Source organism: Microtus ochrogaster, assembly GCF_000317375.1.
Source record: "Microtus ochrogaster isolate Prairie Vole_2 chromosome 14 unlocalized genomic scaffold, MicOch1.0 chr14_random_2, whole genome shotgun sequence".
In the NCBI taxonomy this organism is placed as follows: Eukaryota; Metazoa; Chordata; class Mammalia; order Rodentia; family Cricetidae; genus Microtus; species Microtus ochrogaster.
Window position 1 is genome coordinate 10,578,402 of NW_004949097.1, and position 19,243 is coordinate 10,597,644.

At 44.7% G+C, this 19,243-nt stretch overlaps 1 protein-coding gene across 5 annotated transcripts in view; it reads right to left on the reverse strand.

Annotated features, from left to right (window-relative positions):
- Positions 1–19,243, reverse strand: part of Sox5 (SRY-box 5) — a 388,682-nt gene that overhangs the window by 318,642 nt on the left and 50,797 nt on the right. For all 5 annotated transcript variants that reach the window (XM_026787923.1, XM_026787920.1, XM_026787922.1 and 2 more), the window contains exon 2: positions 16,341–16,467. In XM_026787923.1, coding sequence (XP_026643724.1) covers positions 16,341–16,467 — 127 coding nt within the window. The remainder of the gene's footprint in view (positions 1–16,340; positions 16,468–19,243) is intronic.

Below are 19,243 nucleotides of genomic sequence, written 5' to 3' on the forward strand. Positions count from 1 at the left end.
CAATCTTCTGCTTTGGGGAGAGTAAAAATAAAAATTGTACCAACTGTGAAATAGCTCATTTTAGTTTTTTTTATTATTGAAAAATATTTTATACAGACAGCATGGGGCTTCTCTTTCCTAGAGTTGGAAGCACCTGCCTGTCACTGGCATTTTGTGTGATTGCTTTTTACAACATTCCAGTTAAGACTGAGGGCACTTAGAATTATACATTACCAGAGTCGTTGGATTCTTAACCCTCTCCTATGAGGTTTCTTACATTATATCCAGGGTCCTATTTTAAAGGGGTTTAATGATCTTTTCTTATTTGCCAAGAACCATTTTGCTGTAGGACAATGGTCTTGTACCCTGTAAAGATTTGTCTCTTATGTTTGTTTATTAAAATGCTGATTGGCCAGGCAGGAAGTATAGGCAGGGCAAGCAGAACAGGTGAAGTCTGGGAAGAGGAAACGTCAGTCTGCAGTTTTCATCCAGACACAGAGGAAGCAAGATGAGAATGCCTCGCTGATAAAAAGTACTGAGCCACGTGGCTAACACAAACAAGAATTATGGGTTAATGTATGGTGTAAGAATTAGTTAATAAGAAAACCTGAGGTACCAGGCCAACCAGCTAATAATTAATGTTGTCCTCTCTGTGTTTCTTTGGGACTGAATGGCTGCAGGTCCAGAAACCCCTACCAACACCATTTAACAGTGTAGTCCCTTACATGTGCTCATGTGAGCTACATGATAAGTCAATTTTGTCTTTTTGTTCCACAGACTCCAAAGCACAAAGAGAAAACATATTTTAAACCTTTCTGTACCAATTTTTAATTACCACCAAATCAGCTTTCTTTCCACTTTCAATTAATTCATAACTACTCATCACTTATGTCTATGTAGCCACATAAGATGAATCTATCCCATTCTGCCTTGTCTGATGACAATCACACCATGCCTGGGTTCCATCTCTGGGTGCATACTCTATTTTCATTCCTTCTTATACTTTAGCATTCTGTGCTACTTTATTCTATATCCATCCTTAAGGGAAATGAATTAAGATTCAAACAAACCAGAAATTTTTTTTAAAAGTTTACTTACTTATATTTAGTGTGAAAATTGACAACTGCTCTTACCTCTTGTTTCCTTGATTTCTCATTTCAGATATCTAATTTTTTATCCCCCCCCCATTACTTTACATTTTCTGGTTTTATTCTATGTCATTTTCGTCTCTGACAATATCCTGCTGTGCAGCCCATACTCAGGGCTTTACCTCGCTGCCCTGCTTCCCTTCTTCTCTGCCTTCCTAGCTCTGGGATTTGATTGTGACACACCATACCAGGATAAATTTCCTTTGGTGAAAAATACTGGACACTAACTTTCTGAAAGTTAAGAACCTCCTCAAAATTAATTACTAGCATTATTAGCCTCTACTCCCTGCAGGCTTCTAGGCCTCAGTCAGTCTCCATTCTGGGGGCTTCTTCTGCCTCTTCCCTAGTTGTTCCTCCTGGCTCTAAGGCTGTCTTCTACAGGAAGATCATCACAATCTTCCATCACCTACCAATGGGGTGATTCCTTGGAGATAACTATAACCACTCTTCAATGAAGCTAATTTATAGCTAACAAATCCAGCATGGTTTTAATAGATGGATACGTACTGTACTCATTAAATCTATTTACTAAATAACTATGGATTTGCAATGAAGATAAAGAGCCTCCTGTTTCTGACAAGATTGTTCCTCTAAGTCCTGAACTTCTCAATGTGAGTCAAAAATGTTCAAGAAAGACATTGTTGAAAACTGCAAGAGACTGGTTTAAAAAGTCACTTTTTATTATTTACTCTAAAATATTACAAAGCGTACAAAGGAAATTTGGTGAGAATTTTGGCTGTTTATCTTTTGTTTGAAATTGCATAATGTTTACAATGATACTGAAAATATCCAAATTATTGCGACAGTGACAGTCCTGCGTAGTTTCTGACATGGCACCAGGGGAACAGGATGGACTGAACTAGCTCGCTGTTTTCATACTGATGTTTTCTTTTTTAGCAGTTCAGGCAGTAAGTTGACTCCATGAACCGGCATAGAGAGAACAGGGGTCAGGGGTAAAACAACTTACAAACAGAGAGAGAAACCCGCGCTTTGGCCCCAGGCAGTACTCTCCCAAGCTAAATGTAGTCTGTGTTTCTAGGGCCTGCACACTGGATTCAGGACACTATTGAAGCACATGAGATTTCGGTCAGATCACAGTGACAATACAGATCAGTGGGAAATTCGAGGTCCAGGAGCAGATCTACTTGGCCAGGAATGAACCATCTCCAGCATGGGTGCCCTGGTAAAAGCCCCAGAACAAGCCAGGCGGACTTCCAGCAGGATTCTGGGAGTGAGTGTTTTTCTTGCTCCACACTGGGTCCCGTTTGCAGATGTGCCCGGTGATAGCCCGAGACAGGAGGGAACACCAAGAAGCCATGGTTTATTCTGGCTACTCAGGCCCCTTGGGGAATGTAATGAGAGCTTGGGACATTGTCTCCAGGTTAAAAAACAGTCCTAGTCCATAAATCAGGGCGACTAAGGGCTTCACAGATTCCTCAGAGCTCAGTTTACAGCCTTAGACGTGATTTGAAACTCAGGGTATAGAGAAAAGAGAAATACCTTCTCTGGCGGTGGGTGAGAAAGGGGTTCCTCCTAAGATGCGCTCCAGGGCTGGGCACAAGGAGGGAGAACCACAGTGTGGGCCTTTGGACCCCTCCTTAGTCCACTTGGTCAGCCCAATCCCACACCAGATTTTGATGGATTTGTCAATATTCTAAGACAGATAACAATTTGTTAATTGTACTTCCTATGTGTGTATTTCAGAAGACACATAGAAGGCACAGTTGGAGACTGACAGAAGGCCACACAAATGAGCTCTGGGGCCTTGCTTCATCTCACAATGGCGTTTGTCCCTATGCCTGACTGTCAGTCTCCCAGGAAAGGAACCAGAGTACCTGGGTAGAAAGGAGAGCCTGGCTCCTCCCTGTAAGGCACTCCCTCTATTTCTCTTGTGGGCGGGGGTGGGGCCCTCCCTCATCAGGGGTTGGGCCTCACTGCACCACCTCTTTGCTACCAGTCCAGGGTCATGGGGCAAACATCTGCAGCATCCCGACCCTTCACATGCAAAGACGGTAAATCGTGCTGTGCATGCTGATAGCACCACTATTACAATGCCAAACAACCTAAAATCGCATCTTTCTTTCCAAATGGCCATGCTGTCTACTCAAAAACTATCTGTTGTCACTGTAACATAAAATATATTTTTCTAAGATAATTTGAAAATAGATAATGTTCTAACTAACTCTAAACCTTTAAAGAGTATAAGAAGGTGGTATTGTGATAGAGGAGGTGGTAGTGGTGTGGGTGTGTGTCTCTGTGTGTGTGTCTGCGTGTGTGTGTGTGTGAGAGAGAGAGAGAGAGAGAGAGAGAGAGAGAGAGAGAGAGAGAGAGAGAGAGAGAGAGAGACTTAAATGCCATCTTTCTCCTAGGCAGCACTTCCCCCAGACGAAGAGGTCAGAGCTGTTTAGCCCGGCACTGCCATGTTAATTTAGCGTGACAAGATAAAGCAGTAATCGGGCTCTGGAGGCTGTGAACCTCCCGCCATCCAGGGACACGCCGTGGCTGATCTGCACTGAGCATCACTTTATACCGCTGTGGTTACGGAGCCCCGAGTCTGCACATGCGAACCCTGCTCTTCCTTTGGCCCCCTCCTTCCACTTCATTCCCTTGCAATGCCTGTCCCTCTGCTTGGTGCACAGGTAGCCCACACCCACCCACTCAGGGCTAATCTCTGAAAACTTTCTGCTTTGCATCTGACAGGAGATGCACAATGTGTGGCCCCCACCCCCACCCCCAGCCACTCTGTCAGGTCGCCTCACTTACAGGAAGACATCCCGGGACTTAGATAATCCATTGATCCCACTTGCTTCAGCTTTTATATTTCAGTGTGCCGTGTTAAGTTGTCAAGAGCAGTGGTTAAACCGGTGTTTCACGATCTGAGATTGACTTTCTAAGGCTGGGTTTCTCAGAGCTTGCCTTCCCACCCTGCACTCCCAGACATCCCTAGGAAAGCAGCTGTGTCTGCGCTGGTGTGAATCTAGTAATGAAACAATAAAGTGTTTTAGGTCAGGACATTTTAGAGAGACTCGGGTTATAAGCATAAGAGCGTAAAACCGAACAAGCTTTGGAATTTCAAAGCATGGCGTCTGTCTCGTTCTGTCTGCGGGAAGCAAAAACACCATATGTAAAGGGGGGGGCATGTTTCTCTCTATGTAAAACAAAAATAATTACAGAATCGCTGAGAGGACATAGGCCCACATGAAAGAGTTGGGGGGGACAGAAAAGACGGCCACAGGAGCCCATTAGGAAAGTGAGAAGTCCGAGTTTGGCCCCGTGAAACAAAGGCAGAACCCCGTCTATACGTCTCCTCTTGGGGTCTAGCATTACAGACACGGGTATTTTGGTTGGGGATGTCAGTTTTAGTTGCAATATGTCAGATTTCTGACAGGCGAGCTGTGATATTATACAGAGTCTCAGATCACACCCTCCCTACATCATCTCAAGCTGTTCGTGTGGGCAAATTAGAGCAGAGAGATCAAAGGACTAGAAAGCAATAAACACAATCGTCATAAACAAAGGACCAAACTCCTCAAAGATCGTGAAATCCCCAAAATCTTAGAGGGTACCGAAATGGGGGGAAAAATGTGAGAAGATACAGTAATTACTTAAACCTTGTTAAAAAGCCACCAACCTCCCTGTCACTCGTTAAGAGAAAATGAGTTTGTAGACATTACCAAGTCATTTTCGGAAGAAAATACATCATTTAAAAGTATACCCATAATATGTCTCCATGCCCGGTTTATGCTGATACTATAATCGCATCGTGAGCCATTTGGAGAAGCCACAGTCAATACAGGGGATGGCTATAGTTTCCTAACACACACACACACATACACACACACACACACACACACACACACACACACTCCAGAATTAAAATTTTCAAATTAGTTAATTCATGTAGATGGGTGTTTTGCCTGCATAAATACATGTGCAGCACATGCATGCAGAGCTATCAGAGGCTAGAAGAGGTGTCAGATCCCCTGGACTGGAACTGTACATGGTTGTGAGCTGTCATGTGGGTGCTGGGAATCTGTTGCCTGGGACTCCATCATAATTCCTGTTCTACAACGTCTGCGCACTTGGGTCTAAGTCCTGCATTTCGTTTTCACTTTGTTTGCTGAATTGTAGACTTCCCATACATGCACCTGGCACATGCTCAGTGAACACTCTTCCTCTTGACCAATCTGGGTTTTGTTCTCTCTTTTATTACGGGGGGGGGGGGAGCAGTGGGCACTCTGTTGTGTTTAATGGATCAGCAATTCGACCTTCAGGTTCTGTCGGTATCTTCGAGGCAATCCGTCTTGAACCTGAGATGATGGGATTTAAGAGAGAGAGATCTGCACTGTTGTCCTAGAGTCTGGCACAGCGGCTGACACACGGTCCAGGATGAACAATGCTGACATCGTTTTAGAGAACTATGACTTGTATGTTACAGCGCAGTAACATACAAGCCTGGTGTCTGGCAGATGGGCAAGCACATTTGACGTTGCTCACTGGTGACAGAATACACTGGCCATTTCTCACGGTGGGATTGCACTATGGGTGGACTCTAGTCCAGTGGAAGAATGGTTCTATGCTTTCCCTGGATGACTGCACTTACAGAAATACCACCATGTCCTTATGTAAACCCTGAAGGAATGTCATTTATCCCTTGGTACCCTAGGTCTCCCTGGAGTGGGGTACTGACCTCCCCTGTGTCTGTCACATTGATGTAAGTCAGAGGAGGGTTTGGATTCCTGGAGGCAGAGTCACAGGTGGTTATAAGGCATTTGTCATGGGTTCTGCACACCAAAGTGTATTCTAGAAGAGCCAGGAAGGACTCTTAACAACTTGGGCCCTCTCTGCTTGTCACACCCCCAACACACACACACACACACACACACACACACACACACACACACACACACACCACTGCCTTACAAGACATCCACAGATTGATGCTATTTGTTCGGTCAAAGATTAGCAAGCTCTCTGTGTAATAGCACATTGCACAAGCAAGAGCCTAAAGAAGTGCTGTGAATATGCTCCAGCATGATGATGTGATGTCATAAAGGCATTTCCACGGGAGCACGAGCACCTGAGCTCAAAGCCTGACGACATGTTAAAATCTGGCTGTGGTGATATGCGTTTGTAATCTCAGTGCTGGGGAGGCAGAGGCCACTGGAGTCCTGGGATTTGCTTGCCATTCAGCCTGTCTGAACCCCATCTCAAGAAACACCATAAAACGCACAGCTTGAGAGGAATACCACCAGATATTATCTGTCCTCCACATGCATGTGAACACACACACACATACACACACACACACACACACACACGTGCGTGCATCCAAAAAGTTAAGAAACCTCTGAGCTTGGGTAAACAAGTAGATATTGTTTCACCAGCCTACTGCAGTGTATATTTCAAAAGCCCTTTAAAATCATTTGGTCTGGAGAAAAGGATTTGAGCACCCAGTTCACACAGCTCTTTAGTGTTTGGACTCTGAAGTCACACACTCAAATTCTATCTCTTCCTTAGGAGAAAAGTCTCTTCAGGAACAGGACTGTTTTGCTCCAGTCAGCTGGGGACACCACGGTGTGATATTCCTGAGCAGATGTACCAACGGGAGCAGTGATACATACGGTGTGTGTCACCGTGAACTGAAGCGCTGCAAATGGCCATCACCAGTTGACCTCAGGACCCCCTGAGAACTCCATATATGAGAGTCACCTCTCAGGCTGAATGAAGCTTTGTGAAAAACTCACAAGAGTCACTCAGAGTTGCTTCTTGGGTTCTTCTGCTGACCCAGAGAGATGATCTCAGACACACAGGAAGCGTGTTCGGGGCTCCTAGGTCCCTGTGCCGAAAGGCATGGAAGCGGCTGCCCCGAAGCCATAGAGATGCTGGGAAGAGACCCTTCTCACCCAAGACCAGTGTTTATCCAGACAGATGGATCTTCAGAAGCCTGGGGAGGGGTTGCGAAGCTTACTGCATTTAAAAGTGGATGTACACAAACTATTGTAACTTGTGTCCCTGTCACTCACTAACACCAGGTTTTGATGCTCATGCATACGCATTTATATCTGTATATAAGTCAATGCTACTTAGAGTCATTTGGTGAAAGTCCTCAAGTACCTGTCTTTTTATGCCTTATCTCTGCATGTAAATTGTTATTAACCCCCAGAACACTGTGCTTTAGTTTAGGACTATTAACAAACATGACTAACTTTTATCTCAAGGCAGGCTCCATATTTAAGAGCTAGGGAGAGACAGTGAATGAATGCATCTTCTATACATAATCATGGCAGTGCCTGCCCTCCTGCCACAGAGGCAGCCCTGACTAAATGACAAGCATCAACCAAGCACTTTGTCCACTGGCTTAATCTTGTGGTAGTAAGGTCTGAGCTGGTCAAGGCTGACCCCCTGATATTAACACTGCCTTTCGTCACGTGGTTCATTCTTAAATATGGATTATAGGAAAACACCATAAAGAAAATGTGTAACCAAGTATCAGGCTTGCAATTGTCAGCTCAATTTGCTGTGTGGTTTCGTCTGATTGCAAATACCACACAACTTCTCTTCTGCCAGAAAAAAAAAAACAAAGAAAACTAACCAAAAAAAAATGAAACAAAAGATAAAAACAGAATTTACTATTGAAAGGGCTAGAACCCTTGCAAATGAACCGAGTCTAGTTCTCAGCACACACATGGGGGCGTGCAACCACCTGCAGCTCCAGCTGCAGGAAATCCGCTGCCCTCTTCCAGCCTTCATGGGCACCGGACTCCAAGCACATGGCCACCCACAGACACACACCCACAGAAATAATTAAAAAATCATAAAGACAAATGTTTAAGAAAGAAAAGAAAGCAAGCGATAAGGGGGAGGGTCGCACGAGATGGTCCAATCTAATCATGAGTTCATACTGTGAGCATCGTAGATGTGGTGGAGCGGGATTTAAATGATGTGCAGTGCTTTAGCGTTCTGCTGGCATGCGCTATTGCTGAGGCAAACTCTTTGAGTCCATGCTGTCACTATTAACCAAAGGAATAGTTTTCCCTCCAAGTTCCCCTTCCTCCTTTTCATTTATGATCTTTCGAGACAGCCTCCTGCTGCAGTTCCCATTGGCCTGGTGTTCACCAGGGAGCCCATGTTGGCCTTTAGTCCATGGCAAACCTCTTGCCTCAGCCTCCCAAGCGCTGCCACCCTTCACGGCTCACTAGATTTTTCTACACTGCAGCAGAGGTCCAGCGACTCTCTATACCTCTGAGATGGAAAACTGTGCTAACCAGATGAGAGGGCCCAAATCCCGCTGAAAGTCACCCTTTCTTACGTCCCTGCTTTTACATGGCCTCCTTGAGTTTAAAGTTCTAGTGGCAACACTTGGTTATGATTTCAGGCCCTTGGCTCCGTCTTTGGCTGACTGACTTGGGAGTTGAAGTCCAGGTGGACAACTGAGTTCCCACATCCTAGAGATTTCTTCCTGTCTCTAGGAAGCAAGCATCCCCACTGGGAGGGCCTGGGAACTTTTGGATTCTTGTGGGTGGTGACGAGAAATGGTGAACACACATTCCTCTTCTCACAGTCCTTGATCAACAGCCCCCTCACTCTGGAAATAATCGGCTCCTCAGGTCCCCCGTCCTCTTTCCACTTTTACTTTGTAGCCCTTCCCTATAAATTCTCCAATTTCCAAAACCTGAAAACAGAACAGCCAATGGACTAAAACTGAGAAGTGGTTAAAAAGAGAGAAAAAAATGCACAGTTTCTGTAGCTACAACCTCAAGAGCAGCACCGTGTCCCCTGGAGTAGCGTCCCTAGATGTGCAGCATCACTAAGAACAACCTGCAAAGGGAATTTCAGAACTGACAAAAGTCTCAGGATCTTGTTCTGCCAAATGAAGATACTGAAGATTAATTACCGCTTATAACCAGCTTCGAGCCGGAAAAGAGAAGGACACGGGCTCAGAACCATCTGAATGAAGTTCCTGTGTTGACCTGTGGTGAACTCAGGACATGCCTGTGTCATGTAAAGGCCACTGAAGCCTCCTCAACAACGTAGTCCTTGGTAACCACACAGAGTAGGAGAAATCGAAGCTGGCCACAGTGCCGACTGACAGATCTCCACAACCCCAGCTCTGAGAAGAGGAATGGTGGGAGGAAGCACACATCAGCGCACACTGCTTGTGGAGTCTCCTGCCTGTGCCGTTTTCTGATCATGGAACTCTTGAGATCCACAAGGGGACACATCAGGAAAGTTTTTCTGGATCATCACCGGTAGCTCGGACCTGTAAACCCAGCACTTGGACAGCTGCGGCAGGAGAATTATCAGAAGCTTGGGGCCAGCCTGGGCCAGTAGTAAGTTCCCAAGAGAAGGGAAGAGAAACGAAAGAACAGAACGCTTGGAGGACAAGATGAAGAGCATGAAGTTAAACATCTCGAGTGAAAACCAGTTTGTGCACAAGTGGGTTGTGGCATCTTAGTTCCGGGTACAACTGATTACTGCTTTTCTGTCTCAAAGTTAGCCGGAGAGTAAGAAATGGCACCGCTTTCTACTCACAGATCAGGACCACAGCCACGGGCAGGGTGCCAGTCCTCTCCTTAGAGCCCTCCCTGCATCAGCATCTCAGCCACACGAGCAGCAGAGACAGTCACCCCACAAACAAAGCAAACACCAAAGAACCCCAACAGAGCAGAGATGAGTTTGTCCCTATTGCTGTGAGTTTCCTATTTCAACAACTTTGCCAAATGTGATGTTAAAGACTTTACAGCGTGCTTGTAACTGCTACTTTTATTTTTTTTTTTTTAACTTGTTCTGCAATGAGCTTTCTGTGCTTGGGGAAAGTATTTAAAGTAACAACGAAACCAAATGCCAGTGTGAGGAGTTTGCAACAATGGAAATTAAAACCGTGTGCAGGATACTCTAACCTGGGAGTTTAGCATTGTGTCTCAAGGGGAAACTGTCACAGATTAAATGACTTTAATGACCCCCCCTCAAATCTCACCCACCTTTGCACCAAGAATCGTCACCACCAAGAATTCCTACATCTTACATGAATTCTGTTTATTATATTATGGTGATCATCCTAACTTAATTCTAAATATAAATCCTCATGCAGAAAGATATAGTTTCTTGTTCATTTCTGTCGTACTTTCTCACCGGAGCCAGGCTTGTTGTTTGAACTAGATGACTGAGCAACAGGCCCAGGGACCCTCCATTCCCTGTCTTCCCAGCCCTGGGTTCACAGGCACACACTGCTGTGTTCAGCTTCTGTGCTGGGGATCTCAACAAAGGCCCTCATGCTTGCAAGGCAGGTGCTCCCCATCCTGAGCCACCGCTGCAGCCCTAATCAGAGTTCTGGGACTTACCATGAGCCAGCCCCTCCCACCGTGGGGCTGAACCAAAGGGCATGGGCACAGGACAGAATGATCAACTGCCCAATTTCTCCAGCAGCTCCTGGGGTCCTCGCTGACTGTGTTTCTCTGTCTCCATCCCTGATAGCCCTAGGGATAATTTCCCAGCACAATACACATAGAAAAAATTGAACTTCCATTCAAACACAAGTCTGGAATTATGTCTAGATAAACAGCATCAGGGGGTATTTTGTGACAATGCAGACAGGGTGATGTTTGTAACAATGTAATTTCATTGTATGATAAACATCAATTTACCATAAAAAGAAAAAAAACGAAGTACAAACTCGTCACCATATTACCTTGCTGCAATTGAATTGGCCTTGTTCAGATAAGAAGCCTATCTCTGCCAGCAACAACAGGTTAGAGATAAACCCGGTAAAATCACGCTCCGTGTGGAATGATACCTTCTGTGATCATAACTTCACACTGCCACCCAGAAGATACGGCTTGAGCGCTTACTTTATCTGAATCTAGTCCCTGTGCTGTTAAGCAGAGGGCGGCCCACATCCACATCACTCAATAGTAATTACACTTTTGTCTAGCGTATAGGAGAGGGCTCTCTCTAAACAATGCAATTCTCACTATTACCAATGGCACAAGGACCACCTTGGCTTAACAATAGCCGGGCTTACCACGCCACAGGAACTTGATGCCAAGTTTGATGGACAAAGGTAACAGACATTTAAAAGCATATAGACAGCATCAGATAAGAAGTAGTATTCTTTACTACCCCATAATTAAGTTCTTATTCTGTGATTTATTTTTGAATGGCATAGAAATACATTCTTCTTTCTCCCTTAAAATTTCTTAATAATATCCCACAGGTAACATTATCCTAGATATCAAAAAATGCATAATTGATTCTTCTATTGTAAGCAAAATTCATATAACAAGCACCTAAAGTCACACAGCTACAACACAGCAGTTAAAGATGACCTCGTGTGAAAAGGTAGCCTGAGTGCCGACCGTGAGCCCGAGTGCACCTGAGCATCCCTTCCTTTTCTCAGTAGACCAGACGAGTGCTTACTCAATGATTAAGGCTTCTTCTCCTACACTGGGACCTTGCTATGTTATACTTGGAAGTCCCAGCATTTCATCTTTTATAAAAAGTTAACTTGAAAACACATCTCTAGCTTTTTCTCTCTTCCTCCCTCCCTTCTGAGCGCTCTCTCTCTCCCTCCCTCTCTCCCTCTCTCTCTGTTTGATGGACTGAGGTGGGAGTAGACTCACACTCACGTGGTTTCAGCACACTCTGGTTCTACAGTGTGGAAGCACATTGACACTAACATTGACACTAATGTGCACCATCAGAGTGCACACTGGTCCTGGAGACCCAGTTCTGAATATTTCCATGAAGTGAAAAAGACCATGAATATCAGCTCTAAATGAGATACTAAAATTGATTTCAAATATATACAACACATTATGCGTATGTATGCACACACATATGCACACACAGCCTAGCACACAAAGTGGGGTGGTGGGGTGTAACTTTAGTTCCAGTGACCCGGGAGGCTGACAGGGGGAGGAGGGCTTGAGCCGGAATCAGAAGCAGTGTGGTCCCTCTGATTTTGTCTCATGAAAGGGAAGGTCCAGGGTGCAGCACACTGATGCTGCTCTTGTCTAAGTTGTACACGGCCACTAGCTGGACCAGAAACAATGCAAACAGAAGTATCTGTGCACTTATTTATTTTTTAAATAAGATTCAGTTACATCTAGAGCAAGCCTCTCCAATGATTTCATACTGAAAATAACATATTGTTCCTTCAAAACAAGAACAGTTTAAAGAATCAAAAGGAAGCTCGAGGGAGACAGAATAGGCTTTTAAAAAAATAGACAACAGATTATTCTGGAACCACGGGTGGTGGTGGCTCTCATTTCACATCACATTTGCACTGGAGCTGAGAGCTCACCGACAGATGCGGCATGCAACCAGACAGAAAATGAGCGCCAGAGGCTGCCCCACTGTGAACACCAGAGGCCCCCCATCCCTTCAGAGCTGCTCCCATCCCTCCGGACAGGCACAGTCTCTTGTGCTGAGAGCTGTGAGCTCATCTGCTAGAGACTGTCTGTATCTTCCGTTCGACTGGTCCATAGCAGAACTGTCCTTAAGGCTCATCTGAAGCACAGAGCTACCCGTTTGTCTCTGAAACTTTGAAGCAGCAACCAAGCCCTGTTTAAAGCAGAAAACAGAACAAAATGCAAACCCACGGATTGGGAAGAAGACTCGACATGGTCTGTAGAGTGCTTGCTGCATAGGCCGAAGCCTAGGGCCAAATACACATGTCAAAGTCATGTGTGGTACTGTGTGTCTGGAATCTCAGCCCTGGGGGGAGGGCGAAGACAGGAGGGTTCCTGGATGGACAGATGGACAGGCCAGCCAGGACCAATGAGCCCTACATTCACTGGAACTCACAGTCTCAAAGATAAGGTGGAAACCCCCAAGCAAGACACCAACGGTGAAATGTGGCTTCTGTGTGTGTGTGTGTGTGTGTGTGTGTGTGTGTGTGTGTGTGTGTGTGTGTGTGTGCCAGGATAACCAGAATACAAATGCACACACATAGACTTTTAATCATACCTATGCACAGGACATACATACGCAAAACACACACATACAAACCAAACAATCAACTAAAGATACAGGAGGACTTTTACTGCGGATAGGTTAAAGGTCAGGATGGCCATCCTCGTGGCAGAACTATTCAAGGCCCAGCTTTCAGGAGATGATCAGGGAGTCAGGTTCTGCTGTTTAGCCAGTTGTCAAGGTTCTGAGGGCTCGTTTACAAAAAAAAACAGTAGCATCCCCCTTGTCATCATTTCATCCACCCATGCCTGGATCCCACAGGTATGAGGTATCAAATAGCCTCACAGGACCATGTATATCACAGGACTGCATCCTTCCCAGCAATTCAAAGCCTACATAGAATTTAATTCTCAGCATTTGTGCTGATTATAGCTACCTGGGAGTTTCTCTTACTTAGGTCTTTAGTTTTGCCTCCAAATACAGGAGCTCAGAGAGGCAGATTTACATCCTTATCTGGCTCTCTTTCAGCCCTTAACCCTTTCATAACTGGATCTGAACAGGACTCCGAATTCTCATCTCTATTTGGTGAGGAGCATAGCGCGCACCAAGTTTCCGTCTCAGGAAATACCTTTGGACTGAGGTTGTATATGGAAAGTCTCTCCCTGATTCTGCCAGGCAGGCTTGCAGGAGCTACTCCGCGACACAGAGATTATGACGTGTTCTCCATTTTCAAAGATACTGAGTAAAATTGTAGAGAATATATTTCCTTATGAAACATTAAGACTCTATTGTGTGGCTCAAACAATGGTCTATTATAAATAGAAATTATTCGTGTTGATTAATAATACCACAAATATAGCCAACCAATTTGATAAACATTTAAAATAGGTCTTCTTCTAGGAGCTTCCTTGCCGACTTCTCCTCAGAGTGTGCACTAGACAGCATCACTGTAGCTGAATTTCTACAAAACTGTCACCAAGAACTGACATGTTCGCAACTGTGCCTGTAAATACTTAGTATTTATTGAGCCATCTCAACTTAAGTATTAATCGAGTCATCATAAACTGAGTATCTATTTCATGCTATATTCCAGGAGAGGGAGAGAGGGAGAATCAGTAAGAAATCCTGGGTATCGCGTAGAGACAGACATCTAAGTGCACAGGTCCCAATATGGAGCCTGATTAAAGGTACGAGAGCACGGGAGAGCACAGAGTACTACTCACTGTGCGAGAACTGAGTGCACCCATCTAGGGTGTGCTGACCCTTCACCTAGTCGGGTGAAAAAGCATTGTTTACCATGAAGATGACACTGAAAAATCAGATATCCAAAGATTAAAGGTGCTCAGCCGTGTTCACAGCTGTGTGTGAAGCTGGGCATGGCCAAAGCATTGCATCTGTGCAGAATATCGCAGAAGCCCCCTCACAGTGTGGGGTGGTTTGTATGGGAAGAGCTGCTCAGGTGAGGACTGGGATGAAATCCTGGAAGTAACAACACCACACACACATTCGACGGTGAGGAATACCATACAATCCTTTCTGGGGTAGACAAGTCAGTTGGAGAGGGGAGAATCATCTAACAGAAGGGCTCAGAAGTTGGGGTGATGATGTGTTCAAGTGTCCACGTGAGAAAAGAAAAGCTGATGAATAAAAGAAATATCCGAGGCAGAGACAAACTGTGTGGTGTGAGAAAGTTCCTAGGTTGATATCGCTCATATGGAATGGGTCATTGGCTTAGAACCCCCCCTCCCAAATTACACCACAGTGGGTCTCAACCACTTTGGGTCACAGAACTACTGAAGGACTCACTGGAAATCATAGCACAACTCAGATCCATTATTTCAATTTTTGAATACTTTTATTACTATTGTGAGCCTGTGTGTGTACGAGCATGGGCACATGTACACCAGGGTCTACGTGTGGAGGCCAGAGGAAATCTTTCCAGAGATGGTTCTTTCCTTCCAGATAAGTTCTGTGGATGTAGCTCCCTTCGCTAAGTCTGTATGGCCAGCATCCTTCCACGTGAGCATCTCACTAGCTTGTTACATACGCTCATAAACAGAATTCCCTGCTTCAAGGAGACCCATAGATCGTAGACCAGAACTTCCTCGCAGTGTCCCCAATGTCGCCATTTTCAGCAACTTAATCTGCCTCTCTCAGGCTCATTCATCTTTGAGTGTGCTTAAAATTATCTTATCGTTATCTTGGCACCGTTCTTTGAGCCATCCTATTTATATTCAGCCCTTCAGCCTTATATATGTATGTCACTGTCACAGGGAAAAACCCATCCAAGAAACAGTCTTGGTGTGGCACTGTCTGAGAGCAGTCAATAGTCAAAATAGTAAGCAGAAGACACATCCCAGAGACACAGTAGCAGGTGGGGAACCTGGTTGCTCACCATGCTGACCGCAGTGTCCCGTACCCACCTGCTTCCTTAGCCTGGCATTGGACGGTAAGTGACCGAGTGGGGAAGAGGGAGCAATCGTGGAGAATGTGACCGAGCTTGCCAAGCGACAGACAAGAAGACGTAAACTATGCCTGAGTTCTTGTGAAGAAGGATCAGGACCGTGGACCCAGAAGTCAGCCTGCCTTGGTGAATCCTGGTTCTATGACCTGGAACAACCTTGACTTTCACCGTGCCTCAGCTTCCTCCAATATAAAAGAGAATTAATAGTAGTACCTCACTAGATTTACTGGATTGTTGGGAAAGTTATGAATTATAGTGGTATTAAGAAAGGCTTAATCCCCCCCCCTTTCTGTGTGTGTGTGTGTGTTGCATTAGACAAAATCTAGACATAAGGTCAAATGATTGGAGGAAGTCTGACCCACGAAGACTAGCAATAATGAAGGCAGGCCTTTACAACTAAACTTTCTTCAACATTGCATAAGAAAGCATAAGAAAACGACTTTGATTCTTGCTAACCTTAGCCATGTCATCTAAACATGATAGTCGCATGTTGTATGGATTCCTCCCTATAAGTGTGTGTCAGAGACAGGATCCTCGAAAAGCAAACAAAGAATTAAATATCCTTTCTTATATCCCCTTGGAAAAAAACCGTTTACTTGAAGGAATTCTATGAAGTCTGAGGTGAATCTTCTCTGTGATTCTCAAACACATGATCATTTCAAGCAAAGGGCTGAAGCCAAGCTATTAGAGGAATGGGCTGGTGGACGAGGAGACCATAAGAAACCTACCCTTGTGTGGTGCTGAGCAGGGGGGTCCCTAGGACCACAAGCCTCTTGCGTCAGCCGAGAAACTGGCTGAAATTCCTCAGAGTGAGGCTTGTTGGGGAAACTCACATGTACGGGAAGGTGAAAGGCTGGGAGCCTCTCGCTCTCCTCCTCTTCCAATTTCTGTCTGCTTGTCACCATGGCTACCTCTCCATCTGTCTCCCCATACGGAGAGGCTGGTCGCTTGGAAGACATCCTGGTAGGAACAAAAGAGGAGAAAATAATGAAACCTCCACATAAATCCTTAATGCCGTCATTGTGTGGTGAGGGGCCATTGTAACAGAAATGCCTTTTTGTGCTGGCGGAGAGCAGGAAGCCATCCAAACACCACTGCACAGCACACACAATCAGAAACAATGGCCAAGCAGGTAGCGACAGAACGGGGCTTGTTTGCTGTGAGAATAATACGCTAATATAGCACTCTCTTGTATTCCGGCTTCTTAAACAAGAAAATTCACCTAAGAACGCCGCATAAAGCAAGTCCATTCCATTTTATAGGGGGAAAAAAGTATCCGTCTAGTTTTACACTTTGATAGACCTTATTCAGAACAGAACATCTGTGAACAGCAAATACTATGGGGCCATTTAAAAGAAAGAAAAGCACTAAAAATTCCTCTATCAAAAAAAATATATGTAATAAAATAAATACATGCTCTCTGCTCTAACAAGTTTACATTGCATTAACAGTGAGAGTCCCGCAAGACACAGAAATATGCCTGGAAGTAGTCCTCAGTGAAACTGACAGAAAGTTGTGTATTTGCTCAAAACTTAAGAGCTACAAACATTTTATCATTTGCGTCTAGTGAAACATTTAACGTTTGGTTATCACACCAACATACTGAGGGAGCAGATCCCACCCAGATATCTTTTTAAAGTTCCGTTTCTAGCTGCATGCACCCATACACTGTTCCGATGCTGGTTTACAGTATTTACTCCTCAGAACACTTAAGGCCAGAACGGAATCCCCATGCTTTGATTTGGTAAGCGAGGCTGAGAGAAGCAGGCCTTAGATAAAGGGCCAAGAACTGAGCATTGTCTTTCTGATTCAGGAGGTTTCAGACTATCATCGGAGCTTAAAACACACAGCAAACCTTTTCAGTGAGGGGGCAGCTCTTTCTCCCATCATGAAAAAGTTTTACACAGAAATGGAGCTGAGAGAAAACGCCTAGTGTAAAAACAACCGGCTGTCCTGTGCTACGGACAGCTTGATCTGAGCCTGAAAGAACGGATCTTTTTTTTGTCCTGGTTGTTTTTCAACATACAAAGAGTGCCTGGAGAACCTTCCTCTTTCATTCTCATCCCGTGGGACAAGAGACAGAAATCATATTCCCTGACAGAGGCCTTTACTACTGGTATGCATAGCATAGACTGGAAATTTCAACTGTATTTCCAAACAATCTGTTTCTCATCCCTGACGAGTGATTCTGCTATTAATGATAGACTCTTTCTCTTTCTCAGATTATTCTTCTTTAAACTGAGAGATAGCATCTGCCTCTTAAGGTTTTTTGGGGGAAAAAACCCAGTGGAGTCCCTGTCTTGGGCCAGACGCTCTGAGTGCAAGCTCGTGCTTATATTAAAGAATTCAGACCCCCACATGAGTCTCTACGCTCAAAAAAATAAAAAATAAGAAGAAAGAAAAAGAAAGGAAGGAAGGAAATAAAAAAAAAAGAATGGAGCTTAAAAATTTCTTCTAAGAGTTTAGCTGTAAAATCACCATGCAAGTCAAAGTTGCCCTCAGAACCTTCCAGACTTGCCGTACATAGTGTAAAGGAATAGAATAAGTCACCAAGTGCTCTTAAAGTAATCTTAACACTGGTGCTGTTAACCAGCAAAGATGCGAGCAGATCAAGGAAGGGGCGGGAGTAGCTACAGACAGCTGTCACACGAGCGCTCAGTCCTCAAGTGCAGCTACTTCCGACTCCAACATAAAGGCTTACCCCAAGTTCACTATAAACGCAGATGAGGGTGGAAAGGCTAAACTAAATCCAGTTAGAATTGTTTAGGTCTCATTGGTAATGTGGTTAATTACATTACTGCATGTAACCCTGGGAATACTTGGATCTTAGGGTTCTGTTCCGTTTTGGACCAGCGAACCCCTCATCGCTTATTAGAAGAGGATGCTCAATGTTTAAGGTCTTGGCGGAGAGATTTGTCAGAGCACACTAGTAGGATGATTTTTAACCATTGGTTGTTTCATTTTGATGAAGGCTCTATGCTTGTGGCTTGCAAGAGCATCCGTGTTGCTATGAGAATCGATAGATGGTATTCTAGGGTCTCCCACCACAGCCTCATGTGCATTCAGTCTTCCTATACCTAAAAATTTTAGGCTACTGACAACTCTTGGTCTCTGGTCACCAGACAAGAAAGCTGGCTCAGCTGGCCTCCAAAGCCTTCACGACTCTAGCGTTCTCAGAACCAAGACCAAAGTGCTGATTTCTACTTTGTTAATATCCTTAGTAATGAAACTTCAAAATACAGAACTATTGGAAAACCAGGTAGAAAGAGATGTTAGCCTTGCTCTCAAGGTGGACAGCCACCTCGGGGCTGAGATCCACAGCTTGTGCAAGTAGCTAAGTGGTCTTCCTCAGACACACCATCTGGTGGATTCAAAGTTCAAGGTCAAGACACTAGAAGGCAACTGATGCTACCAGTTCCGTACTCAAAGTTCCGTCAGATGCCCTTTGCATGTTGGCAGTTGGAAGCCGTGCTAATAAACGTCAAGTAAAGCCTTCTGTAAGACAGGTGCTTGCAGTAAGAACATGCGTGGTGATGGTTCAGTAAGGTTAAGTTGGTAAAAAATCCAAACAAATCATATGAAGAGCCTCAGCCGCAGTCTTCACAGCAGTGAGCAGTGTCCATATTTCCTGTCATTCATCCTCAATAGCCAAAGGAGCAATGAAAATGGTATTTCTCCAGTTCTGTCTACCAAAGGGATCCATCTTGGGTGGAGCCAGTCACAGTTCCTGAAATTA